Here is a 27,726-nt window from a genome sequence, read left to right on the forward strand (position 1 = left end):
TACCCCTGTGATCTTACAATTTTGTTAATCAGTATTAAATCACCAATAAAAATGTTTTTAAAAGGAATGATGTCAGGGATAAAAATTAGCGTTCTCATGAAAATAGGCTAGAGTATGAACTTTATCATCCAGAGCTGAGAAAAGCCAGTTTTCATTGCTGTGTATAATTCCTTGCTTGCTGGAAGAGTGTGTTACTGGTGTGTCAGAATGAGCACAGAGTACAGGAGGAGGGCTTCTCCATAGGCTGTGTCAACAGCTTGAGCACAGGGATGAAATGGAAATAAAAGCCTATAGATAGGTCCCGAGTTGGACACAGGCATAACAGCTCTGTGTTAGGCATTTTGTTTTGTTGGCATGGGAGAAAATAGGTGGTACCATATTGCAGTCACTTCCCCCTTCTGCATTGCAAGACACTTTAAGACTTTTTAATTTTTCTTTTCTTTTTTCTTCTTTTTTCCCCCCTTATTTTGCCTCCAGGGTTATTGCTGGGGCTTGATGCTGGCACTATGAATCCACTGCTGCTGGCAGCCATTTTTCCATTTTATTGGACAGGACAGAGAGAAATTGAGAGGGGAGGAGAGATAGAGAGGGAGAGAGACAGACACCTGTAGACCTGCAGGTAGGGAAGCCAGGGGCTGAATACAGATCCTTGTGTGGGTACTTGTGCTTAGTACTATGTGCACTTAACTGGGTGCACCACCATCCAGCCCCCAATTTATAGTCTCTCTTCCCTTTCCCACTCCCACTTCCACTTCCTCTCTCTCTCTCAAGTATTTGATAGGACAGAGAGAAATTGAGAGAGGCAGGGGAGATAGGGAGAGAGAAAGGCAGACACCTTCAGTACTGCTTCACCACTCATGAAGTTTGCCCCTGACAGGTGTGGACCTGGGACTTGAACTTGGGTCCTTGCGCATGGCAGTGAGTGTGCTTACTACCCAGAATCCACACAGCACTTTTGACTTCACTGTAGACACTGATTTCTTCCCATCTTGAAACCTGAGACTTGGGTTCTCCAGGATGGACCCTGGGAGAGGCCGCCCACACACTCCTTAAACCCCTGCGTCTTTGTAGTTGAAGTTTTTCTTACAGAATCTTTCAAGTCACACAACAGAGGGAACATTACGATCAGTGCACATATATGCAACACCCACATATTTTTTCTGTAGTATTTTGCAGCAACTCCCAGACAACTAGTTAGTCTGTTAACATGTAAGCTCAACCAGTTCATGGATCTGTGTGATCTTGCCGTCTGTCGTATTCAACGTGATGACTCCTTAATATCCTCTCAACCATAGCTTGCTTCAGTTGTCTCAAAAACCTTGAAACTAGTTTGTTTGATCGGCAGCTAACCCAGCCACACCTGCTGCCTCAGATCTCTGCGTACCTGCCCCTGCCACCAGGATGCTGGTGACTGTTTAGTAGGCTCTGCTGCTTTTCTCTGAGACTCTCAGGGTTAGTGGCATTCAAAGAAAAAGGTTTCTTAGTTTGACCTCCCTTCCTTTTCTTAAACAATTTATGTCTATTATTCTACTTCCTTGTCTCCAGGGAAGAGATATCTTAAGTTAATATTACAATATGGGAACTTCTAGGAAACGGGATTGTTATTTTTTAGCGAGAAACATCTATTAAAAAAAAACTTTCCTTATTTTATCTGATAAGGCAGACAGAAATTTAAGAGGGAAGAAGTAAATAGAAAGGAAGAGAGACACCTGCAGACCTGCTTCACCACTTATTCAGCTTTCTTCCTGCAGGTGGGGACCGGGGACTTGAACCCAAGGCCCTTGCTCACTATCTTGTGCGTGTTTAACCAGGTGCGCCACCACCTGGCCCCAGTAACAAGTTTTGATTGCAGACAGTCATATATACTAATGTTTTCTCTGCACACACACACACTACACCGTTGTGTATGTGTGCATATGTAAATATACAGGCATCTGTCGGTGTATCCATCTACGTAGGGCATGCGTCTTCACTCTAGTTACCCTGCGTCACAATACCCTGGGACTTCGTGGCTTAACACAGCAGCTACATTGTATAGATCCGGTTGATCAGAAGTCGGATGGGCCCCCATCTGGAAAGTGTCCTGGCCTCTCCCAAGGTCACCCAGGAGCACTCGGCTGGCAGGTGGACTGGCGTGGAGAGTTCAGGAGAGCTGCTGAACACAGTCACACACCTGCTGCCCTGGCACTGCCACACGGAACGCTGGTCTCAGCCACGACAGTTGACGGGAACATCTCTTCAGCATCGGAGCCGTGGGGTGACTGAACTTCCTGCAGGGTGACTGACTCTTTCTTCCTGTCAAGCACCTCAGGAAACCTCACCTTCCTTTGAAAATCACAAAACGTGTCCTGACACCATATTCTGTTCAGCTGAAACAGTGCCTAGCTCTTCCATATTCCGAGAGAAAGGACAGAGACCATGCAGTTCTGTTTGTAAGCTCCGCCGTGTGCAAGAGAAAGGCCAAAGCTAGCGCGACTGGGGTTAGACTCGACATCTGGGACCTTGGAAGGAAGTACTCGTGTTCTTGCTTGTCTTTTGATGTGAGATTTAAGATGGGTGTTCGCACCCTGGAGAGTCCTCAGGCCCGTGTGTGTGCTCCACACCCCACCCTCCTTCCCCTGGAGCAGAGACCTTGGACCAGTTAGAGGACTGACCTTGCCTGATCTGAAGGGGGAGAGGCAAGAGAAATGCAGGAGGAATCTGTCAGTGGACTTTTGTGTCAGGGAAGTGGTCAGACGTGTTGGGACATTCCTGTCAGTAGGGCCAGTCTGTGAAAATGTACCTGATGCTACCACCGCCAAACAGAAAGGTTCCTTCAGTGTGTGCCGCTTTAATGTCTCTGAGTTCATTTCCTTTTACTTGTGTACTGCATGCAAATCAATATGCGGTCGTCTTTACATAGCATCAAAATGGGAATCATTTTGTCAGGGCTTTTGGGAAAAAGCAAGAAGGCATGATGCAAGTCTTTGATCAGTAAAAAATGTGATTTTCTTGTTGACATGAAGTTTTCTGTCCCTTGCATAAGACTCTGGGCATTTCCCTAAATGTAGGAACACTGCCGTGTGTCCGCCTTTGAGCACGGTTCCCTTCTTTTGTTTGTGGTGTGATTTTCAAGTATTACTTACACAAGGGTAAAATAAAGTGGGGAGGTGGGATTTTTTTTTTCAAGTTTTAGTTTATCCATGAAGAAGATAAACAGAGAAAGAGAAAGAACCAGCTATCCTCTGGTACATGTGCTACAGGGGGTTGAACTCAGGACCTCAGGCTTGAGAGTCCAGTGCTCTCTCTACTGCGCCACCTCCTAGACCACAGGGAGGCTGAGGTTTTTCTCAGAGAAATGTGAGCTAAAAATGAGCACAGGTGGTCTTCGCCCTGTCAGAGATGGCATTGCTCCACGGTGGGTCAGTTACAAACTTGACGTTAGGCCGACTCCTCTAGTCCCAGATGGTCCAGTCACTCACAGACACATGGAGACAGGACAGGGGACATAGACTTTTTGCTTTTAATTCTCCCAACTTAAGTATGAGTTTATTGAAGGAATGCTAATCTATAGGATTGTTGTTTTTTTTCCTTCCAGTCTCTGGAGCATCTGCTACTTTTGGCGGCCTTTTTTCTTTTTTTAACATTTTTTAAAATATTCATTTATTTTCCCTTTTGTTTCCCTTGTTGTTTTTCATTGTTGTTACAGTTATTATTGTCGTTGTTATTGATGTCATCGTTGTTGAGTAGGACAGAGAGAAATGGAGAGAGGAAGGGAAGACAGAGAGGGGGAGAGAAAGACAGACACCTGCAGACCTGCTTCACCACCTGTGAAGCGACTCCCCTGCAGGTGGGGAGCCAGGGGCTCGAACCGGGATCCTTACGCCAGTCCTTGCGCTTTGTGTCACCTGCGCTTAACCTGCTGCGCTACTGTCTGACTCCCTTTTTGTTTCCATTCAGTAGAACAGAGAGAAATTGAGAAGGGAGAGAAAGAGGAAGAGAGAGACACCTGCAGCACTGCTTCACCTCTCGTGAAGGGACCCCCCTGCAGGTGGGGAGCCAAGGCCTCGAACCTGGATCTTTGCATGAGTCCTTCTGCTTAGTAAAACGTTCACTCAATCGGGTATGCCGCCACCCGGCCCCCAGTTTGCAAGGTGGTTGTTGTAATGAGGACACAGATCCACATTTCTACAAGACAGGTGTTTGTGCATCCCAGCCTCAGTCATCCAGCTGTCAGGTCACCCCTCCCGCACAGAGACATAGACTGCCAGCCTGCCCCAGGGGACTCTGCCCTACCTTCTTCCTGCCTCTGCTGCAGAGTGCTGGACTCTGCTGAGGCCCACCCTGTACATGATGTTTCTTTTTGAGAGGGGGAGGTTGAATATTGAAGTGTGGAGTTTTCAGAACAGCAGGAACCAAGCATCTTGAGGTGGCTGTGTTTCCTGTAGTATCCCGAAGGCTAAACGGGAACCCTCTTGGAGTAACTGCTCCGTGGCTCGTGTGAGACTGGGCCAGCCTGCGGTGAGCTGCGGAGACACGATGGGGGTCATAAGGCGACACTGGGTATTCCGCGCTGCTTCAAAGAAGGAGCCTAGGATTTGGGCCGCTTGGGGTCACTGAGTTCTCACAGCAGCCTTGTGAGAGGCTGTGAACGGGACGAATGGAAGCTTTGCATCTGCTACAGTACAGACAGAGCTTATCAGCCTGGGACAGAGCCTGATCAGTAGTTAATCAATTACATGCCACAAAGCCTCGGTGTTCTCACTGACCCTTTGTTGGTGGAAGCCAGCATGGCTGTGTTGTGCAGAAAATGATTCCGTTGAAAATCTGCCTGTCTAGATAGTGATAGCCTTTTCTTTGTAAACAGGACACTGCTCAGCTCTAGTTTATGGTGGTGCTGGGGACTGAACCTGAGAAATAATAGTCTCTGGCATGCGAGTCTTTTTGCATGACCCTGAGTCATCTTCCCAGGGCCATATTTCACCTAGGCTGCAGTGAACTCCTTTTTCTCGGGGGGGGGGGGTAGGGTGGGGTGGTGGACAACCCTGGTTGTCTGTTGGCCTTCTCTCACTGACTCACACACCAACATGACAGTTACTTTTATTTAAAATTACTCTTTCCTCCTTGCTGATCCAAATTAAAGGCAGTTGTTTGTTGTTGTTGTTGCTTCCTCTAATTACTTAGAGATTGTTTGCCAGGCATGTCAGGAAATTAGTAACATGTGTTCTGTTTCACCAGAATTGAATTTACAGGAGCCTCCCAGACTGCTGGTGTCCCCTTCATGCCGCTGTGTTGGTTTCTGTGCTCAGTTTTCAGCAAATGATCTACTTTGCCATCTGGCCACAGTTCTTCCGAAAGAAAGTGGACAATTGCCTCTCCGCGGAGGCCTGTTTGGTGGGGCCATGTGGCCGTGTGCTCCAGCTAGTGTCTGACCTCACCTGGGTTAGGCTCTCAGTAGTTTGTAGTGAATGGGGCTTCAGAGGTATTTCTTGTTTGTAGGACACCGTCCTCTGTGATTGGAGCCAGAGAAGTGAGAGAGATGCTGGAGAAACAATGAGAGAGAGAGAGACAGAGAGAGAAAGGGCGAGAGAGAGAAAGGGAGAGAGAGAAAGGGGGGAGAGAGAGAGAGGGAGAGAGACAGAGAAAGGGCGAGAGAAAGGGAGAGAGAGAGAGAAAGAGAGACAGAGAAAGGGCGAGAGAGAGAGGGAGAGAGAGAAAGGGGGAGAGAGAAAGAGGGGAGAGAGAGGAGAGAGAGAGAACTCTCCAGAATCAAGCAGACAGGTTCCGAGTCTAGTTCTGGCACTTACAAGCAGCACGGACACGGCCAAGGAAGTCCCCCGAGACGCGGTCTCCCCTGCAAGATGGAGGCGTTTTATATACTTTGAACCACAGACCTTCCTTACATCCAGCAGACTCTGGATTCTTCTGCACGGTTCCCACCCTTGAGTCACCAGATCTTACTGGTTTCCCACTCAGGCTCATAGCAAACCAGCAAGGTATCCAGTGAGGGTAGGAATCACTAGCTGATCGTGCAATCAGCGCTTGTTGGAAGTAGCTGGTAGTAGTGTTGAGGCCGTCACCTGGGAACTGCCGGGCTAGGCGGCCGGCTGCTGGTCGTGGCTGGAGCTCTGAGAATTATCTAAACTAGAGCTGCTGACAGCTGCTTGCTTGGGAGAGACTTACCAAATCCCCAAACTGGAAGAACCTTAATTTTTCTTAAACGTGTTACCGAACTATTATATAGATCATGGACTTTCAGCACCTCCGTGTTTGTTAAACATTGGCAAAACAAACAAACACCATTGTGCTATTCCTTGGAAGTGAAAGGAATTAGGCTAGGATAAGAGTGAGAATGATCTCTTTGTAGAGGACTCTAGTTCACAGCTCATAATTATTTCCTGTCTCGCTTTTTTTAATAGGATAGTGACTTTGCAAGTGTGATAAGAAAGACCCATTTTGGGGGGGATATGTAAAAGCTTATGCTGGGGGCCAGGGGATGATGCACCTGGTTAAGCGCACATAGTACTAAGCTCAAGGACCCGAGCAAGGATCCGCGTTCAAGCCCCCCGACTCCCTACCTGTAGGGAGAACGCTTTGCAAGTGGCTAAGCAGGTCTGCAGGGGTCTCTCTTTCTATCTCCCCTTCCTCTCTCAGTTTCTCTTTGTCTTGTCAAATAAATGGAAAAAATGGCTGCAATGGATTTGTAGAGCCAGCACCGAGCTCCAGAGATAACCCTGGAGGCAATATATATATATATATATATATATTTACCCCACCCACCTGACCCAGGGCCCGTGTCTGTTCACATTCAGCACAGGAGCCTATGTGGCCTCCGAGTCCCTGTCAGTCTGACCTCACAGTCCGTGATCACAGCTGGAACCTTCTAGGCTGCTCTCATGTCAGGACCCGTCTTCCTGGAGGGGCAGAGCAGGCTGACCAGCCTCCCTGCAGAGAGGGGGGTCCCCGCCATGGCTGCTCTGCAGTGAGGGCAGGGCCTGGAGAGGCCACAAGGTGTATTTATTTTTTATGAGAGAGGAGGCAGAAAGGACCCAAGCTCTGCTCAGCTCTGGCCTAAGGTGATGCCAGGGATCGAACTTGTCGCTTCTGGGGCCTCGGGCGTGCAAATCGGTGCTCTACTGGACTGAGCCGTGTCCCTGACCCCCAGCCTCTCTTGCTTTGGTTGAGATGTGGAGTGGAGATGTGTGTGTGTTTGAAGACAGTTCTGGAGACAGAGGAGAGAGGAGGGAAACCCAAGTCCTGGGACCACAGGGGGTTGGGGGGGTATTGCTGCTTCAGGTGGGGTCATGACCTTTCTGAGGCCTGTGGGCAGATAGACAGGAGGCAGGAGGTGGCTGTTGAGGCTCTTCACTGCTCAGAGAGGGTGCTTCTCCGTCTCAGATCCCAAGAGGATGGGGATGCTGGGCCGACACTCTCTGCCCAGCAGACTGGCGTCAGGCCGCAGAGAGACACTGCCAGCTGCATCTTATCTAAGAAGGTCAGGATCCTTCATTTGCTGGGGAGGCAGTTAGACATGAGCTCGCCAGCAGTCTTTACCAGGAACATGGCTGGAACCAGTCAGAGAGCACAGCAGGCACGTCTGACGGGCCAGCACAGAGAGCTCAGCGTCCGTGCCTCCCTTGCCGGCTGTCTGCCTGACCCAGTCCTTGGTTGACAATTTTGTCCTTTTTTTTTTTTTCTTTACTGTTAATTTATTCCCTTTTGTTGCCCTGGTTGTTTTATTGTTGTAGTTATTATTGTTGTTGTCCTTGTTGGATAGAACAGAGAGAAATGGAGAGAGGAGGGGAAGACAGAGGGGGAGAGAAAGACAGACACCTGCAGACCTGCTTCACCGCCTGTGAAGCGACTCCCCTGCAGGTGGGGAGCCAGGGGCTCGAACCGGGATCCTCACACCGGTCCTTGCGCTTTACGCCACCTGCGCTTAACCCGCTGCGCCACCGCCCAACAATTCTGTGCTCTTGCATGCGGTGTTTAGCGGGCTTGGTTATTTTAAGCCCACTGTCACATTCAAAGGACCTGTTCAGAGAGACACACAGACTCAGAAGCCCAGTTGGTCCTGATGAAAAGGGATGTGGTGAGGCGGGAGGAAGGGAATCCTGGCAGCGCTTGTCCAGAGATGCGGGTGGAAGCGTTCTGCTCTGCTGTGCCTGGGGACAGTTCGCATCTGTGTGCCGGAGAATCCCACAGTGGCAGTCTGCAGTCAGTAACGAGTCTGTGCAATGAGCTTGAGGAGGCAGGGGAGGGGCGCCCCGTTAAGTGCATATCGTGCTAAGCACAAGGACCCGCACAGGGATCTGGGTTCGATCTGGGTGAGGCCGTCTGCCCAAAGAAGAGCCCTTTCTTTTCTTTTTTTGTTTTAATTTTTTAAATATTTATTTATTTCCTTTTGTTGCCCTTGTTTTATGTTGTAGTTATTATTGTTATTGATGTCGTTGTTGTTGGATAGGACAGAGAGAAATGGAGAGAGGAGGGGAAGACAGAGAGGGCGAGAGAAAGACAGACACCTGCAGACCTGCTTCACCGCCTGTGCAGCGACTCCTCTGCAGGTGGGGAGCCGGGGGCTCGAACCGGGATCCTTGCCTTGGTCTTTGCGCTTTACGCCACCTGCGCTTAACCCGCTGCGCTACCGCGGGGCTCCCTGAAGAGCCGTTTGCCACCCCAGCCAGCCATGCAGCTGACTGGCATTCAGCACGTCCCGTGTCCCCTGGGCGCTGCGCTCTGGGGTTGCCACGTGGGGAGGCAGAGCTGGGGTGTGCAAGACGCCCCTCGGGGCAGAGTGAGGGAGGAGCTAGGCGGCAGCATGGACAGGAGCGGAGTGAGACGGCACGGGCAGCAGAGGCCCCTGGCAGCTACACGGGCAGGGCCACCTCTCTGGGTGGGACTGAGTCGGGAGAATCCAAAGGGGTGACTGTGGAGGCCGCCCAAGGTGACACTTGGGAGGCTTGTAGACCCACCCCACCCCCGGGGTGTCCTGGCTGACAGCAGAGGAGGATTAAGTTATCTGCAACCTCCAGAGCTTTTTTTGTTTTGGGGAATTTTAAACTTTATTCAGGGAAATTGAGAATGCTGGGGTACTCATGGGTGGGGGAGAGAGAGAGAGAGGGAAAAAGGGAGAGGAAGAGAGAGAGAGAGAGAGAGAGAGAGAGACTGACTCACATATTGCCAGACCTAGGTGTTTGGCAGAAGCTCTCCTTAGTTTTGAGAGCAGACACTCCTCAGGGTCAGAAATGGTGGGCTAGAGTGCTGTGCCACCTGCCCCGTCTCCCATCTCCATCCCCCATCCTGTCCCACCTGCCCCGTCTCCCATCTCCTGGCTCCTTCCTCCATCCTGTCCCACCTGTCCCATCTCCCGTCTCCATAGTCCATCCTGTCCCACCTGCCCCGTCTCCCGTCTCCTGGCTCCTTCCTCCATCCTGTCCCACCTGCCCCGTCTCCCGTCTCCATAGTCCATCCTGTCCCACCTGCCCCGTCTCCCATCTCCTGGCTCCTTCCTCCATCCTGTCCCACCTGTCCCATCTCCTGTCTCCATAGTCCATCCTGTCCCACCTGCCCTGTCTCCCATCTCCTGGCTCCTTCCTCCATCCTGTCCCACCTGTCCCATCTCCTGTCTCCATAGTCCATCCTGTCCCACCTGCCCCATCTCCCATCTCCTGGCTCCTTCCTCCATCCTGTCCCACCTGCCCCGTCTCCCATCTCCATAGTCCATCCTGTCCCACCTGCCCCGTCTCCCATCTCCTGGCTCCTTCCTCCATCCTGTCCCACCTGCCCCGTCTCCCGTCTCCTGGCTCCTTCCTCCATCCTGTCCCACCTGCCCCGTCTCCCGTCTCCATCCTCCATCCTGTCCCACCTGTCCCATCTCCATCTCCATCCTCCATCCTGTCCCACCTGCCCCGTCTCCCGTCTCCATCCTCCATCCTGTCCCACCTGCCCCGTCTCCCGTCTCCATCCTCCATCCTGTCTCAACTGTCCCATCTCCATCTCCATCCTCCATCCTGTCCCACCTGCCCCATCTCCCGTCTCCATCCTCCATCCTGTCCCACCCACCCCGTCTCCCGTCTCCTTCCTCCATCCTCTCCCACCTGCCCCGTCTCCCGTCTCCATAGTCCATCCTGTCCCACCTGCCCCGTCTCCCATCTCCTGGCTCCTTCCTCCATCCTGTCCCACCTGTCCCATCTCCTGTCTCCATAGTCCATCCTGTCCCACCTGCCCTGTCTCCCATCTCCTGGCTCCTTCCTCCATCCTGTCCCACCTGTCCCATCTCCTGTCTCCATAGTCCATCCTGTCCCACCTGCCCCATCTCCCATCTCCTGGCTCCTTCCTCCATCCTGTCCCACCTGCCCCGTCTCCCATCTCCATAGTCCATCCTGTCCCACCTGCCCCGTCTCCCATCTCCTGGCTCCTTCCTCCATCCTGTCCCACCTGCCCCGTCTCCCGTCTCCTGGCTCCTTCCTCCATCCTGTCCCACCTGTCCCATCTCCCGTCTCCATAGTCCATCCTGTCCCACCTGCCCCGTCTCCCATCTCCTGGCTCCTTCCTCCATCCTGTCCCACCTGCCCCGTCTCCCGTCTCCATAATCCATCCTGTCCCACCTGCCCCGTCTCCCATCTCCTGGCTCCTTCCTCCATCCTGTCCCACCTGTCCCATCTCCTGTCTCCATAGTCCATCCTGTCCCACCTGCCCCGTCTCCCATCTCCTGGCTCCTTCCTCCATCCTGTCCCATCTCCATCTCCATCCTCCATCCTGTCCCACCTGCCCCGTCTCCCGTCTCCATCCTCCATCCTGTCCCATCTGTCCCATCTCCATCTCCATCCTCCATCCTGTCCCACCGCCCCATCTCCTGGCTCCATCCTCCATGCTGTCCCACCTGTCCCATCTCCCGTCTCCTTCCTCCATCCTGTCCCACCTGCCCCGTCTCCCGTCTCCATCCTCCATCCTGTCCCACCTGTCCCATCTCCATCTCCATCCTCCATCCTGTCCCACCTGCCCCGTCTCCCGTCTCCATCCTCCATCCTGTCCCACCTGCCCCGTCTCCCGTCTCCATCCTCCATCCTGTCTCAACTGTCCCATCTCCATCTCCATCCTCCATCCTGTCCCACCTGCCCCATCTCCCGTCTCCATCCTCCATCCTGTCCCACCCACCCCGTCTCCCGTCTCCTTCCTCCATCCTCTCCCACCTGCCCCGTCTCCCGTCTCCATAGTCCATCCTGTCCCACCTGCCCCGTCTCCCATCTCCTGGCTCCTTCCTCCATCCTGTCCCACCTGTCCCATCTCCTGTCTCCATAGTCCATCCTGTCCCACCTGCCCTGTCTCCCATCTCCTGGCTCCTTCCTCCATCCTGTCCCACCTGTCCCATCTCCCGTCTCCATAGTCCATCCTGTCCCACCTGCCCCGTCTCCCATCTCCTGGCTCCTTCCTCCATCCTGTCCCATCTCCATCTCCATCCTCCATCCTGTCCCACCTGCCCCGTCTCCCGTCTCCATCCTCCATCCTGTCCCATCTGTCCCATCTCCATCTCCATCCTCCATCCTGTCCCACCGCCCCATCTCCTGGCTCCATCCTCCATGCTGTCCCACCTGTCCCATCTCCCGTCTCCTTCCTCCATCCTGTCCCACCTGCCCCGTCTCCCGTCTCCATCCTCCATCCTGTCCCACCTGTCCCATCTCCATCTCCATCCTCCATCCTGTCCCACCTGCCCCGTCTCCCGTCTCCATCCTCCATCCTGTCCCACCTGCCCCGTCTCCCGTCTCCATCCTCCATCCTGTCTCAACTGTCCCATCTCCATCTCCATCCTCCATCCTGTCCCACCTGCCCCATCTCCCGTCTCCATCCTCCATCCTGTCCCACCCACCCCGTCTCCCGTCTCCTTCCTCCATCCTCTCCCACCTGCCCCGTCTCCCGTCTCCTTCCTCCATCCTGTCCCACCTGCCCTGTCTCCTGGCTCCTTCCTCCATCCTGTCCCACCTGCCCCGTCTCCTGGCTCCTTCCTCCATCCTGTCCCACCCGCCCCGTCTCCTGGCTCCTTCCTCCATCGTGTCCCACCTGCCCCGTCTCCTGGGTCCTTCCTCCATCCTGTCCCACCTGCCCCGTCTCCTGGCTCCTTCCTCTATCCTGTCCCACCTGCTTCGTCTTCTGGCTCCTTCCTCCATCCACAGCACCTGTTTCCTCATCTTTTTTTTTGTCTCCAGGGTTCTCACTGGGGCTTGGTGCTGGGACTACAAATCCATTGCTCTGACATTTTTCCCATTTTTATAGGACAAGACAGAGAGAAACTGAGAGTGGAGCGGGAGATAGAGAGGGAGAGAGACAGAGAGACACCTGTAGACCTGCTTCACTGCTTGGGAAGCACCACTGCAGGTGGGGGGCAGGGGCTCGAAAGCGGGTCCTTGTGCTTAGTACTGTGTGCGCCTGACCGTGTGTGCCACGCCAGCCCTGGAGCCGTGGCATCCTGTGTGTGCGAGGGGACAAGGAGGCCCCAGCACGACCAAAGACACTCCGAAGGACATCGGGAAGGGAGACACACGGTGGCTCTGCAGGACAGCTCGGGCCAGCACCGCTCGCCCGACATCTGCAGATCTGCTTGTCTTCAGCTCCTGCACGGCACAGCTGAGTGCCGAGGTGGGAGCCTCTAAGCAAAGGAGAGACCCCCACACAGGGAGCAGGGCGGATGGGCCTGCTAGGCTCCGTGGGGCATGGTGTCGGCGCCTTCCAGAGACCTGTGTGCAGTTGGCAGCAGTGGGAGGGGCTGGGATAAGCAGTGAGAATCCGGGGGACTTAGGAATGTGGGAGGCCTCATTAGTGGAACATCTAGGGCTGGAGCACCAGTCTGTGGCTTCCTCCCAGGCCAGTTCTGCTGCTCTCCTGCTGTTCACACTCTGTTCTAACCAGTCCCACCCATTCCGTGAGGACAGCTGCTCCTGGAGCACTGGCGCTGATTTGATAGGCGACACAGGCTCAGTAGTGCTGGGTACTCGGGAAGAAGCCTTCCCGAGGACGGCTGGTCACAGGCAAGGAGGGAAACGTTTCAGAGCCATGTCTTTGTGACTCTGGCAACGAGCGGGAGATCTGCGTCACAGAAACCCTGGGAAGGAAACCGTTCATAGGGCCGGGTGGTGGAGCACCTGGTTGAGCGCACATGTCACAGCGTGCAAGGTCACCCCGGGTTCGAGCCCCCAGTCCCCACCTGCAAGGGGAAAGCCTCAGGTGTTTCTCTGTCTCTCTCCTTCTCCATCCCCCTCTGTCCCTCAGTTTCTGCATGTCTCCATCCAGTGAATATACTTAAACTTTTTAAACAGTAATGTAGAGAGCCGTTCAGGGCTCTTCCTTCCCAGTCTCCTGTCTCCGTTTCTGTGGATTTCTTCTTTCTGTCCAGCAGTCCACCCACAGTGCATTGACCTCTTTTACGTACTTGGAATCACAGTCTCTTGTTCCCTTGTGGCCTAATTACCTCATGTTGTCATAAGAATTTTCCATATTGGGGGCCGGGCCATAGTGCACACAGTTAACCGCACACAGTACTCAGTGCAAGGACCCCAGAAAGGATCCAGGTTGGAGCCCCCAGCTCCCCACCTGCAGGGGTGATGCCTCACAGGCAATGAAGCAGGGCTACTTGTGTCTTGTCTTTCTCCCTCTCCGTTGCCTCCTCTTCTCTCAGTTCTTCTCCGTCTTGTCCAGTAAAATGGGAAAAGATGGCCACCAGGAGCAGTGGATTCATAATGCTGGTACCGAGCCCCAGTAATAACCCTGGAGGCAAAAAAAAAAAAAAGAGTTGTTCTTATTTCTACCTCCTCCTCATAGTGTCCTTTTCTTTTTTTAAATTATTATTTGGTAGGGCAGAGAAATTGAGAGTGGAGGGGACGTAGAGAAGGAGAGAGAAAGCCACCTGCAGACCTTGCTTCACCACTTGCGAAGCTTTTCCCCTTCGCCTGTCGTAGGAGGGGAGTGGGGGGCTTGAACCCGGGTCTTCACGCATGGTAATATGAGCACGTAGCCAGGTGCGCCCCCCCGCCCCCCGTTATCTTTCAGAGGGGTCAGAGAACATTCTGGATTGTTGATGAGCCCCTGCTCTGTGCCCCAGGGTTGGAGTTCTGGTTCTTTTTGGCTTCTCACTGCTTCTGTCTTCAGCCGATGGCGCTGCTGCACGGCAGGCCTGCTGCCGCTGTCCGACCGCGGCTTCTTTCCAGGCAGGAGAGTTTGTCTCAGGGCCGCGGGTGGCGCTTTTTGTTGTTAATGTTGCCTAGGACGCTTGCACACCGTGTAGTGACTTAGCGGAAGGTACCATCCGAGTGCAGAGAGAGAGAACACTGCTGCCGGCAGCCGGAGCCAGCCCCTGCGCCCCTCCCACCCCCCACGCCTCCGCCTCCCAGAAGCAGAGCCCTCTCCTTGGAGTCCCCTCCTTCCCAGTTCCGGCACTCACGCTCACGTGCACGACCATGAACACTGCGCTTAGGTCTGCTTCTCCCCTTTCTTTTCAAATGTCTTTGAAGTCTCTTTAGAGATGTGTCTGTCTCTTTTCTCTCTCTTCTTCTCTAGTTTTTTTTGTTTGTTTGTTTTTTACCAGAGCACTGTTCAGCTCTGGTTTATGGTAGTGCGGGGGATTGAACCTGGGACTTTGGAGCCTCAGGCATGACAGTCTCTGCATAAGCATTATGCTATTTACCCTCCACCCTCCTCTCTAGTTTTTTAAATGACTGGCCTGCTTGTCTTGAGTTGTTACAATTCCCTTAGACTTGCTACTTGCTTACCTGTATTCTTGCAGTGGGAATTTGGATCTAGTGCTTCAAACAATACCAGTACCAGGTGAGAGAGAGAGGGAGGGAGAGAGAGAGAGAGAGAAGAGAGGGCTCAAGGAGAGAAAGAGAGAAGAGAGGGAGAGAAAGAGGAGAGAGAGAGAGAACCCCCAGGAAGATAAGGGAGAGAGAGAGAGAGAGAGAGAGAGGGAGAGAAGGCGAAGGAGGGAGTGGGAGGGAGTGGGAGGGAGGGAGAGGGAGAGGGAGAGGGAGGGGAGGGGAGGAGAAGAAAGGTGCCTGGATTCTGGGCAGTGAGTCATCTTCCGCCACTAGGAATACATAAAGGCTCGCTGTCTTCCCGTTGTGATGTTAGTAACTGCGGGTGTTCAGTGCTTGGGCGTGTGCTCATTGAAATTGTAGAATCGTGAAGTTGTAGTCCTGGTCTTCCCTCTCACTTTATTTGTAGGACTACTATTATACAGAAGAACCCTGCCCACCTGTTATTTTGTTTTTTTAAAGCTTAGACCATTTTTATTTCTTTTGTTTCCCTTTTCTTTCTTTTTATTTATTTATAAAAAAGAAACATTGACAAAACCATAGGATAAGAGGGCTACAACTCCATGGTTTCCACCACCAGACCTCCACCGTATCAGCCCCTTGATTTAATTTCTGTATCCTGCTTTCTACACTGTGGTCGCACAGTTAAGAAATAAGTACTTGAGGGAGTCGGGCTGTAGCGCAGCGGGTTAAGCGCAGGTGGCGCAAAGCGCAAGGACCGGCATAAGGATCCTGGTTCGAACCCTGGCTCCCCACCTGCAGGGGAGTCGCTTCACAGGCGGTGAAGCAGGTCTGCAGGTGTCTGTCTTTCTCTCCCCTTCTCTGTCTTCCCCTCCTCTCTCCATTTCTCTCTGTCCTGTCCAACAACGACGACATCAATAACAATAAGAACTACAACAATAAAAAAAAACAGCAAGGGCAACAAAAGGGAATAAATAAAATAAAATAAATATTAAAAAAATTGAAAAAAAAAGAAAGAAGTCCTTGATTGCTTCTCTTTATCTGCCAAGGTTGTAACATGTTGGTTAAGTTGTTGAGTGTTTTGTTTTGTTTTTGTCACTGAGTGCTTAGACTTAATGATGAGTCGAATAAATTAACATTCCAAAATGCTTATATCAGGGTGTGCACATGTTTGCAATAGAATCCTTTTTTGTTTTCCAACCAACGGTCACATCCTAATTTTTCATCTACCCCCTTATTTTTCAGAAACATGCCAAAGGCCAGGATCTCTTTGATCAAATCGTATACCACTTGGACCTCGTGGAGACAGACTACTTCGGCCTCCAGTTCCTTGACTCTGCCCAGGTCACAGTATGTGTTTTACTTTTGTTCATTTCAAGACAGATTGGTGTTTTGTGCTCATTGATAAGAAAAGCAGGAGGAATGAAACAGGATGCTTTGTCAGGGAGGTGGCTCAGTGGTGAGTGCAAGACTCGTATACATGGATTCCTAGGCTTGAGCCCTCACACTGCATATGCCAGAGCGATACTGGGTGTGTGTGTCTGTCCCCGTCCCCTCTCTGTATGGGTGCATCTTCTTAATAAATGGAAATTAAAGGGAAAAAATTCAGACAGAAAAATCCTTTGAAAGATAGATGGTAGCTGGTCCGTGTGTGACTTCCAGTGGGGAGACTGAGATTCACAACCTGGTGGTGGGACTGGAGTAGATTTATACCCCTGTTGGCATGCAGTTTTGTAAATCAATATTAAATCACTAATAATTTTTTTTCAAAAAAAAAAAAGATCAACAGTCATGAAAAAATAAATAAATAAATAAAAATCCTTAGAGATCATGTCCCAGCAAGACTGTGGAGTTGGCAGTGGTGGTGCCTATGTGGAATGAGCCTGCGATGGCCCACACCTGAGGTGGTCAACCACCGAGAGAAGGGGGGGGGGAACGCAGAGGGAAAAGGAAAGGGACAGGGAGAGGGAGAGAGGGAGAGAGAGAGAAAGGGAGAGGGAGAGAGGAGTGGGGGGAGCATTAGGGGATGACTGGGATGGCTGGGATGCATGAGAGCAGCGTTCCCAGGCACAGACAGGCAATAGAGCATATTCTGTAATTTGTGGAAAGAAAGTGTCATTACAGACATGCTTTTAGTGGCTGCTGCTTTTATTCTAAGGAGCATGAAGAGATGCTGTGAACAGAGCTCAATCCCAGCCAGACTTCGGGGGAGGTGGAGGCAGGGCGGGTGCTCTGAGAGCAGGTCTCGGCATTGCTGGAGAGCCACCCTACTGTAGGCTCCAGCACGCCATGCTAGGGCAGCAAGCCCTCTTATAGACCAGGCCATAAAGCAGGAGTGAATCTTTAGCGAATGCCTCCCGCCACAATCAGCTCCAGGCTTCAGAGATCACTTGCTCAGCGATTTGAAAGTATTCTTGAGGGAGATAGGTGGTAGCACATCTGATTGAGCACACACACTGCGGTGCACAAGGACCCGGGTTCAAGCACCTGATGTCCACCTGCAGGAGGAAAGCTTCATAGTGGTGAAGCAGGGCTGCAGGTGTCTCTCTATTTTTTTTTCCCCCTCCAGGATTATTGCTGGGCTCGGTGCCTGCACCATGAATCCACCGCTCCTGGAGGCCATTTTTCCCCTTTTTTGTTGCCCTAGTTGTTGCAGCCTCGTTGCGGTTATTATTGCCGTTGTTGTCGTTGCTTTGTTGTTGGATAGGACAGAGAGAAATGGAGAGAGGAGGGGAAGACAGAGAGGCGGAGGGAAAGATAGACACCGGCAGACCTGCTTCACCACCTGTGAAGCGACTCCCCTGCAGGTGGGGAGCCGGGGGCTCGAACCGGGATCCTTACACCGGTCCCTGCGCTTTGCGCCACATGCGCTTAACCCACTGCGCCACCGCCGACCCCCGGGTGTCTCTCTATCTATCTCCCCATCTGTCTCCCCCTCCCCTCAGTTTCTCTCGTCTGAAGAAAAAAAAAAAGAAAGAAAGGAAGGAAGGGAGGGAGGGAGGGAGAAAGAGAGAGAGAGAGAGAGAAAGAAAGAAAGAAAGAAAGAAAGAAAGAAAGAAAGAAAGAAAGAAAGAAAGAAAGGTGTTGATCTGTTCTCAGCATTGCATCTGCCAGTGAACATATATGTAGTGTGGCAAATAGTAACGTGTGTTAGGGAGAAATAAAATAAAAACTAAAGCTGTCTCTATCCAATCGGTAAATAAAGATACAAAATTTCAAAGTGTCAACAGGAATAGTGGATTCACACATGTGCAAGGCACTGCAGATTCCAGGTTCAAATCTGGGCCCATCACATTAAAGGAAGCTCGGATATCTCTCTCTCTCTCTCTCTCTCTCTCTCCCTCTGGAAAAAAAAAAGTCCACATACTTCCTGGGAGCCCATGAATAGCTAGAAGAGGTGGTGCTGCCTCAGAGCTGGACCTGTTGGGGCAGCTGTGAGGTGCCTGGACAGTCAGCACTTGATTCCTGAGGGCTGCAGCGCCTCCCAGATTGGCCGTCTCTGCCCCCCAGAAGTTCCCTCTATCCCTCTACACCTTCAGGGTTTTCTGCAGACAGCCCACATCATTCTTCTCAAAACCTTCCCATCTGACAATCAACATTTTAGCTGCTTCCTGGCAGTAAATGGTGCTGGCCCTCCTCCTCCTCCTCTTTCCTCTTCTTCTTCTTATTATTAGTGATTTAATAATGATTGGCAAGATTGTGGGATAAGAGGGGTACAGCTCCACACAGTCCCCACCACCAGAACTCCGTATCCCACCCCCTCCCCTGATAGCTTTCCTATTCTTTATCCCCCTGGGAGTATGGACCCAGGGTCATCGCGGGGAGCAGAAGGTGGAAGGTCTGGCTTCTGTCATTGCTTCCCCGCTGAACATGGGCATTGACAGGTGGATCCACACCCCCAGCCTGTCTCTCTCTTTCCCTAGTGGGGCAGGGCTCTGGGGAGGGGAGGTTCCGGGACACATGGGTGAGGTCGTCTGCCCAGGGGAGTGAGGTAGCGTCATGGTAGCGTCTGCAGCTTGGTGGCACCTGCTCCACTCGTCCTTCCCAGCACTGCTGTGCCGCTGTATCCTGAGTCACAATATTCCACCGTGGTTCCTCTTTGTCCCGTCCTCAATAGTTTCTCTCCTACTGACCTAGAAATTCTGCTCTCACCTGGAATTCCCAGGTGTAAATTTGGTGTGTGTGTGTGTGTGTGTGTGTGTCTGTCTGTCTGTCTGTCTGTCTGTTTGTGTATAGAGCTGGACAGGTGTTGTATTCAAGCCACCATGGTGACCCCACCACCTCCTGGTTCCTTTTTTCACTAGCTGGGTGGAGACAACTGTCCCCCAGGGAAAACCCAAGACATGGGGAGAAGGAGGCCAGTTTCTATCTTTTGGCCTGTTTGTGTCGTTCTGGCTTCTGTGTGTCTGGACACCCAACCTTGTCCTTCTCATTCTTTGAGGCTCCACTTTCCTCTCCCCCTGGGCATCCTTGGAATCCGTGTTGCTGGTCCTTCTAAATGTTCTGGACGCTGGCAGCCCTCATGGATGCTCGTTAGAACAGTTCCACCTTGAGTCATCCATCCACTGTGGGTCCTGTCACTCCCGTGTCTGATGCTCCCCTTCCACACGCCATGCTAACGTTCCTTCACTCTGTCTCCAGTGCGTCCGCATGTGTCTGGCCAGAGTCCTTTCTGACCCTTTGCCACACCTGCCCCTCTCCCGGCTCTTCTCTTCTCCTGCCCGTGGCCCCATGTCAGAGTAAAACCATAGCCATCTTGCCCGTGTTCCCAGCTGTACCTGCTCCTTCTGCCCCTGACTGTCCCCTCGGCACCTAGGCCCGTCTTTTTTCTTTGTGGCTTCTCCTGGGCTGCCAGACCTTTCAGGGGAGTCACGTTGTGCCTCTCGGCATCATTACCGACCACAGATCGAAGGCTCAGCAGATCACAGTTATAGTCATTCACAGGTCGAAACTTTGCAGACTCTGAGCTGGGGCTTAGCAAACGGGAGGCTTGTTACATCTGGTTATTTAGGAAAAGCAGAATAGCAAAGGGGCAAAGATGGGCTCGTCATGATGGCGGGAGCATGGAGCCCATAAGCTGGTCACCAGCCTAGTGCCCAGCTACATGGGTTCAGGCCCCAGGGGGAGCAGTGTGGTGGGGCCCAGGGAGAAAAGAGCAGGCCAGGGCCGCAGGAAGGACAGTGACTTCCAGCAGATGCTTGCCTAAAGAACTCTATTCATTTACTTATTTTTTTTGCCTCCACGGTAAATAACTCTATTTGTTTACTTATTTTTTTTTGCCTCCACGGTTATCACTGGGGCTCGGTGCCTGCACTACAAATCCACCGCTCCTGGAGGCTATTTTTCCCCCTTTTTGTTGCCCTTGTTGTTTATTGTTGTTGTTCTTATTATTACTGTTGTTATATCTGTCGTTGTTGTTGGATAAGACCGAGAGAAATCGAGAGAGGAGGGGAAGACAGAGCGGGGAGAGAAAGACAGACACCTGCAGACCTGCTTCACTGCTTATGAAGTGACCTCCCTGCAGGTGGGGAGCTGGGGGCTCGAACCGGGATCCTTGTGTGTGTTCTTGCATTTGGAACTACGTGTGATTAACCGGGTGCACTACTGCCGCCCCCACCCCATCCTTTCCATCTTGTTAGTCCCTTTCTAGACTTTTTCTTTTGGTCGAGTAGGGCCTCACACATACGTGATTTCACCACGATGGGCTGCCATTTTTTTTGTTTGTGTGTGTGTTTTTGTTAACTCAGACAGAGGGACAGAGAGAGGAAGACACCATAACCCCAGAGCACCTCCCATAGGATGTGGGGACTCAAACGTGGACCCCATCATGCATAGAAAGACAGGCACCCCACCCAGTGAACTGTCTCGCCAGCCCAGCCCCTCCCATCTCCATGAACTAAGTGTCCCTACTGTTCCCTTCTGCACATTGACACAGAACTGGAACTCAGCACCCCCCCCCCCGTTCTCCCAGTGAGCTCCCCTCCTGAGAAGAGCCAGGCCACAGCATTAAATCTCTTGGAGAAAGCTCCCCTCCACTTGAGAACCTCTCTCGCCTTTGCCTTCCTGACTAAGTGTTTATCCAGCATGTGTCCACCCCGTAGGCATCACAGCACCAACAGCTCCACAGTTGCTTCCTGAGTAATTGAATAAGTGGAGCTCTGTCTTCAGCCTCGGACACTTGTCAGCCCTCCTGTTCCCTGGAGCTCTTCTCCTGTGTATCTTTTAAAAAGACATTTGTGAAGCTGCATTCATTTTAAGAGAGAACAGAAAACTGCTTGGTCATACGCGGTGCTGAGCATTGAACCTGGGGCCTCGTGAATATGCAGGCCATGAGTTCCGCCTGCCCAGCAGCCTCCCTGACAGCTCTTGTGTCTCTTAACACGTGACAGTTTGTTTTTTAATTGTGTTTATTCATTGAACAGAGACAGTCACAAGCCAAGAGAGGTGGGGGAGATGGAGAGACAGAGAGACACCTGCAACACTGCTTCCTCACTTGCAAGGCTTCCCCCTGCCAGGTGGGGACTGGGGGTTTGAACCTGGGTCCTTGCACATTTGACTTTATTTTAATGAGCAAGAGACACAGGGGAAGGATGGAGAGGAAGGATGGAGAGGAAGGATGGAGAGGAAGGACGGAGAGGAAGGATGGAGAGGAAGGATGGAGGGGAAGGATGGAGGGGAAGGATGGAGAGGAAGGACGGAGGGGAAGGACGGAGGGGAAGGACGGAGGGGAGGGACGGAGGGGAGGGACGGAGGGGAGGGACGGAGGGGAGGGACGGAGGGGAGGGACGGAGGGGAAGGATGGAGGGGAAGGATGGAGGGGAAGGATAGAGCACTGCTTGACTCTGGCTGATGGTAGTGCAGGGATTGAACCTGAGACCTCAGAGCCTTGGGCGTAACCACTGTGTTTTCTCCCCCAGCAGTAACCCTGGAAGCAATCTAATAATAATAATAATAATAATAATAATAATGGTAATAATACCAAAATCCTCATCTTTAGCCCCAGAAGAGACTTCAGGAGCCATTTGGCCAATTTTTCTTTTTCTTTTTCTTTTCTTTCTTTATTGCTTCCAGGGTTACCACTGGGGCTTGGTCCTCGCACTACAAATCCACCACTCCTAGTGGCCATTTTCCTTTTTTATTTTCCTTTCTATTTTATTTTTATTTGACAGGACAGAGAGAAAGGGAGAGGGGGAAAGAGAGATAGGAAGGGAGAGAGAAAGACACCTGTAGACCTGCTTCCCCATCGTGAAGTTTCCTCCCTGCAGGTGGGCAGCGGGGGCTCGAACCCAGGTCCTTGCACTCGGCGATGTGTGTGCTTAACCAGAGGCACCACCGCATCTTCCAGATTCTCCGTCTTGCAGATGGTCAGACCAAAGCCGGTAACCCATGAGACACCGCTTGTCTCACACCTGGGGTCTGCGGTTGCTAAGTTCAAGGACACCTCTCACCTTTTCCTGACTGTGAAGTGGAGGCAGCACCACGTGTTTCCCGGGGCGATGAAGGGACTGAGTGAGTGAGTGAGTGAGTTCTTGGAGGAGCGAGAGCGCTGCGGGTCTCTTCTCGCAAGCCAGACAGAACAGAGGTGAACACAAGTCACCGCACGTGGCCTCCGGTGGTGCTGACCCGAGAAGCTTCCTGGGAGCCCGCACGGCTGGCCTCCGCGCTTGCCAGAGAAGCCTCACCTGTCTGTTCCAGAACCCCTCCCGAGGGCTCCCCGAGCCAGTTTCTGGGGGTGTCATTGGCAGGTGTGGTATCCAGGGTCAGGGGAGGTGTGGTTCCTGGCCGGTGACTGGGTGCCAGGGAGAAGCAGGGCTAAGGACGGGAGCCTGCAGGAATGGCCTGCGTGGCCATTGGCTCACTGCCCAGCCCATGAGGCCCCTGAAAAAGCCGTCACCTCCAGCCAGCCCTGGACATGCAGCTCTGCAGATGGGTGGTGGCAGGGCTCCTGGCACAGCTCTCTGCACGCCCAGCTGATATTCCTGGCTCCCTGAAAAGAGCCGGGCTGGTTTCCATAGTTCCTGCCTCGCGCAGAAGCAAGGTCAAAGTCTGTTGGCTTCGCCTATTTTTAGCAGTTGGGGCTGGGGCCTTGCATGTCTCTTTTCCATATCAAAGCAGAAAAATCCAGTCAGGATCTCACTGTTGCTGCAGAACTCAGAGCCCGGACTGGGCTTCCATTTTTACGTAATAGAACTCCCTCTCCAGAGCTGGGGGCGCTGGCCTACACCCACCTAGCTTCTGGTCGCGAGGGCTGCTGTTCACTTAGTACCCACGCAGATGAGGTCCGAGCCCAGCATTGCGCTAACGGCTATAGAGATCTCTGGTATTACAATCGTCACTGATCTGGGAAACTGGCCACAGAGAAAGCCCATTGTGCAGCTGAAGCTGAGATGCGAGGCCATATGCTGGTAGGTGGCAAATAAGGGGAAGAGCTAGTATTCAGAGTCTGGTCTCACCTCAAAACAGAGAGCCTTTCTCTGGGCTGTGCTGGTTCCATTGTAATATGGAGGGGTCACATACACAGAGAAAAAGAGGGGGAGCCGTTCCACAGACTTGAACTCGGAGCTCGCTCAGCGCCAAGCTCTGTGGGGTGAGCTGGACACGCCCCTGCCCACTCCATTCTGATGAGGGGGGACGGAAGCAGCTTTGGAGGAGGACTGCGACCTAAATGCCATTAGGGAGGTGAACACGCTCTCAGAGGACAAGGCTAAACGGGACTGTGGGACACAGAAGGGGAAAGGAACATGCCAGGCAGAGCAACTGCAGATTTGCAGTAAGGTAGCGACAGCAGCCTGCTCTCATCTCTGGGACAAGGGGCCCTCCTAAGTCCCCTCCCACACCCTCCTCAGTGTGGAAACCAGCATTCAACAGTTGCCGGACTAGCTTCGCGGGCAGGAGACAGACGACCAGGGACTCATGGCTGAGCTGTACGCAGTTCAGTCTTTATTCATGTGGAGCGCAGCACAATCTAAGTCATCTAAACTATCCATAATCACAATCCTGCCCTTATATATACTGGCCAAGTAGGGTGGAAACAGGATGTGACGTAGAGAGGGTGCAGCGAAAAGAGACTGGTGGAGATGAGGGTGTACTAGGAGACGGGGGCGGAGCAAAAAGACGTCATGAACCAGTGGGGGTTAAACCAGTGCCCTGCAGGCAGGCGGTGCTTAGTTAACAGTGGTTATGTAACTAGAATACAGTGTTAAGCAGGGGGGGATTAAACCAGTGCCCTGCAGGCAGGGCGGTGCTTCGTTGACAGTGGTTATGTAAACAGAATGCAGTGTTAAGCAGGGGGGGATTAAACCAATGAAACCGAAGGGGTTTTAGAAGCAGAATTAGAAGCAGGCCAACAAACAGTGGTTCATCTGCAACATGGGATGCTGAAGAGAGTCCTGGTATTCGTCTTGAGAGTCACAAGCTGTTTTCCTTTGGTCTGTGTTACACAGAATCTGTTCAGTGAGGGCCGGGTGTTGTAGCATCAGGTAGAGCGCAGCTCTGAACACATGCCGGGACCTGAGTTCAAGTCCCCGGTCCCCACACACAGGGGGGATGCATCCTAAGCGGTGAAGCAGTACTGCAAGTGCCTCTCCTTTTGTCTCTGTCTCTCCCTGCCTCTCACCCTCTATCGAAGGAAAGGGAATTAAAAAAAGAAAAAAAAAAAAGGCTTCCGGGTACAGTGGTGTGGAATCGTGCAGGACCGGGCCCCAGGGATAACTGGTGGGGGGAGGGGATAGCTGGAAATGGGTCACCAGGTGAGGCTGACACTGATCTGGTGGCTCCAGAGACAAGGGTTTGGGGCTCCCTTTGCTTCCCTGATGGTTGCTTGGAATGTCACCAGGTTAGCCACTGGGACAGACATCACAGGGTCTTTCTACTATTCTAAACACAGCTTGAGAGGAAGTAGGGGGGTCCAGTGCCCATAGAAGGGCATGTGACTGTAAGAAAATAAAATAAAATAAAACAGGAAGAACCTTCCGTCTGCTTTAAGGTTCATTCCAGTGCTCACAGACTCAGCCAGTTCTTAAGACACCTCGCTAAGGGTAGCTGGTGCACAGATGAGGAAGCTGAAGCTCAGGAGGCTGGGACTTTGCTCTTGGCCACACATGGGGTGAACTCTGACCACCTCCATTCCCGTAGGAGACGTAGAGTGAAATAGCCCAGCACCCCCATTCTAAATGTGGGCAGAGAGAAGCAGGACAAGTGTTTTCCTGAGCATGTGAACATGTTGGGGGCCTGATAAAGGGGTGTCTGCTGTTGATTAGGTGACACCCTAAATCAGCCTCAAGTGCCAGGGGCTTCCTGGGTGCTAAGGGCGAGAGGGCATCCGCTAGTGCGCTTCTAGAGTCTGAGGGCACGGAATACTGGCCCCAGCCTAGGCCTGTGTCTTGTCTCTGCCTCTTAGTGGCACCAGCATCCTGTGTGCCATGTATGTCCTCTTCATGAGCACCTTGGCCGGCTCTGAGGCCTAAGAAACCTGGACCTGAGGGAGTCGGGCGGTAGCACAGCGGGCTAAACGTAGGTGGTGCGAATCACAAGACCAGCCTAAATATCCCGGTTCAAGCCCCTGGCTCCTCACCTGCGGGGGAGTCGCTTCACAGGCGGTGAAGCAGGTCTGCAGGTACCTGTCTTTCTCTCCCCCTCTCTGTCTTCCCCTCCTCTCTCCATTGCTCTCTGTCCTATCCAACAACGATGACATCAATAACTACAACTATAAAACAACAAGGGCAACAAAAGGGAATAAATAAATAAATAAATATTAAAAAAATATAAAAAGAAAGACACCTGGGCCTGACATGTGCAGCACAGCCTGGGCTGTGCTTTGTCTAACACCGCTGAGCAGTTATCTCTCTCTCCACCAGGAGAGCATTTCAGATTCCACAGGGTAAAGGCTCAGTCCTACGAAAGTGTTTGACTGTCTGCTTTTTATCTGCTATGCAATTAGTGCCTCCAGGTCATCGCTGGGGCTCAGTGCCGGCACTACAAATCTACTGCTCCCGGCGGCCACGTTTTCCATATTATTGGAAAGGACAGAGAGAAACAGAGAGGGAGGAGAGATAGATAGATAGACAGACAGACAGGCAGACACCTACAGACTTACTTTGCTGTTTGTGAAGTAAGTGTCCCCCTGCAGGCGGGGAGCCAGGGGTTAACTCTCTACTCTTCAGTGCCCATCACAAGCCCAGGTGGCCACTTGCTGTGGCCTGCAGATGGGGTGCTGCCAGGTTCCTTACTGCCAGCATCTTACTTCTTTGGTTTCTGGTTTATTAGGAAAGAAAGTGACTTAGAATAGCCACTAGGAGATGTGGCATGTGTGTGTGTGTGTGTGTGTGTGTGTGTGTGTGTGTGTGTGTGTGTTCACCAGCCTAGAAGCGATGTTCTGAGCAAGGCGTATGGTATGCAGCGAGTCCACGTTCTACCTGGGCCTCACTCTCGCCAAATCTCCGTGTGTTCACTGGCCCAAAGTTCTGCAGGTTTCTAGGAGAAGGCACAGGAGGGTTTCATTACACGGTGTTCATTGATTTAGTCTCTGGCCATTGTTGCCTGATACTCCGGCCCCTCCTTCAAGGGCGGGTGGACTGGAAGGTCCAGTTCTCCAGCGGCATACTTGGCTCCCCTGTTGGCAGCCAGCCCCCATCCTGAAGAGTTTTCCCAAAGCATAACACAGATTCAGGGATGGCTGAAAATGACAGCGTCCGTATTTCAGGGTCTTAGGAGCTGTCTGCCAGAAGTAGAGCTAAGATCACGTAAATACGCCGTACAGATCACTGCATCACACACAGAAAGTCCTCTAAGGGTTTACTCCTTGCTTTCCTCTTTTCACCCTGTGCATACAATTATCCCATTAGATTCCTTCCAGCTCTAATTGAAATGCAAATGAGATATTTTTCATCAGCCAAAATGAAAAATATCCGTAAGTGAACTTCACTGCCTGGTGTTCTGAGGAGGGCCCAGGGCTCATTCAGGCATAGATGTGTGGTTTGTTGATTTGTTTTTTAATATCCTCTTCAATTCCTGAACTTCTGGCCAATTGTGGTTCAAGTGCTTCTATATAGACTTTCGACAATTAAGTTCTGGAATCAGGTGTCTTTGTGTGTCACAGTTCCGGAATCAGTGCACTGCTGTAATAGACAGGTTTTGCCAGCACACTCCCACCTCTTGACTTACACCCAGGGTCTCCCAACTGAAGTTGGCTGAGAAATTCAGATCAGAAACCACTTTGTGTAATATGTGTTTTGCCCTTTGAACTCAGAAACGCACCTGTCTGTTGCCAGTGACTAATTCAGTGGTCTATTAAGAGGGCTGGAACGGACAGGCAGTGTGACTATATTCAGGCGGAATGCGGGTGAACATCCGAGACCAGTCATGCAGCTGAGAGAGGCTGAGAGCCTCCCGTAGAAGATGTCTCACTGAATGCCCTTCAGGGCCTCAGCGTTCAGATCTTAAGTCACAAGGTGGACCTGTGGGGTAAAACCCCAGTCATCGGAGTCAGGTCAGTCCCTGCAGCTAGGAAGAAAGTCGGGTCGCTTTGAACTGGTCTGATACAACATGGAGTGCGTCCTCACCCATCTGTGATTGTGACTAGATTTCTTTTTTCATTTATTTCTTTATTGGAGGATTGATGGTTTACAGTCGATAGTAAAATGCAATCGTTTGTACGTGCATAACATTTCCCAGTTTTCCTCACAACAGTACAACCTCCTCTGCCATCCTGATCCAGGACCTGAACCCTCCCCCCGACCCCACCACCCATCCCAGAGTCTTTTACTTTGGTGCAAGACACCAACTCCAGCCCAAGTTCTGCTTAGTGTTTTCTGATCTTGTTTTGCAACTTCTGTTTATGAGGAAGATCTTCCCATATTCATCCTTCTGTTTCTGACTCATCTCACATAATATGATTTCTTCAAGGTCCATCCAAGATGGGCTGAAAACAGTGAAATGGCCATTTTTTTAAAAAATATTTATTTATGTATGTATTCATTCCCTTTTG

At 52.0% G+C, this 27,726-nt stretch overlaps 2 protein-coding genes across 13 annotated transcripts in view; one reads left to right on the forward strand and one right to left on the reverse strand.

The window, feature by feature from the left end:
- EPB41L4B (erythrocyte membrane protein band 4.1 like 4B) overlaps positions 1-27,726 on the forward strand; it is a 200,836-nt gene that overhangs the window by 36,700 nt on the left and 136,410 nt on the right. For all 12 annotated transcript variants that reach the window (XM_060199039.1, XM_060199043.1, XM_060199041.1 and 9 more), the window contains exon 2: positions 15,987-16,091. In XM_060199039.1, the coding sequence (XP_060055022.1) occupies positions 15,987-16,091 (105 nt within the window). The remainder of the gene's footprint in view (positions 1-15,986; positions 16,092-27,726) is intronic.
- The window catches only part of ABITRAM (actin binding transcription modulator), a 378,866-nt gene continuing 359,053 nt past the window's right edge, over positions 7,914-27,726 (reverse strand). The window contains exon 7 of the transcript XR_009551943.1: positions 7,914-7,947. The gene's annotated coding sequence lies outside the window, so the exon portion shown is untranslated. The remainder of the gene's footprint in view (positions 7,948-27,726) is intronic.

The sequence above is a fragment of the Erinaceus europaeus genome, chromosome 10 (assembly GCF_950295315.1).
Source record: "Erinaceus europaeus chromosome 10, mEriEur2.1, whole genome shotgun sequence".
Lineage (NCBI taxonomy): Eukaryota > Metazoa > Chordata > Mammalia > Eulipotyphla > Erinaceidae > Erinaceus > Erinaceus europaeus.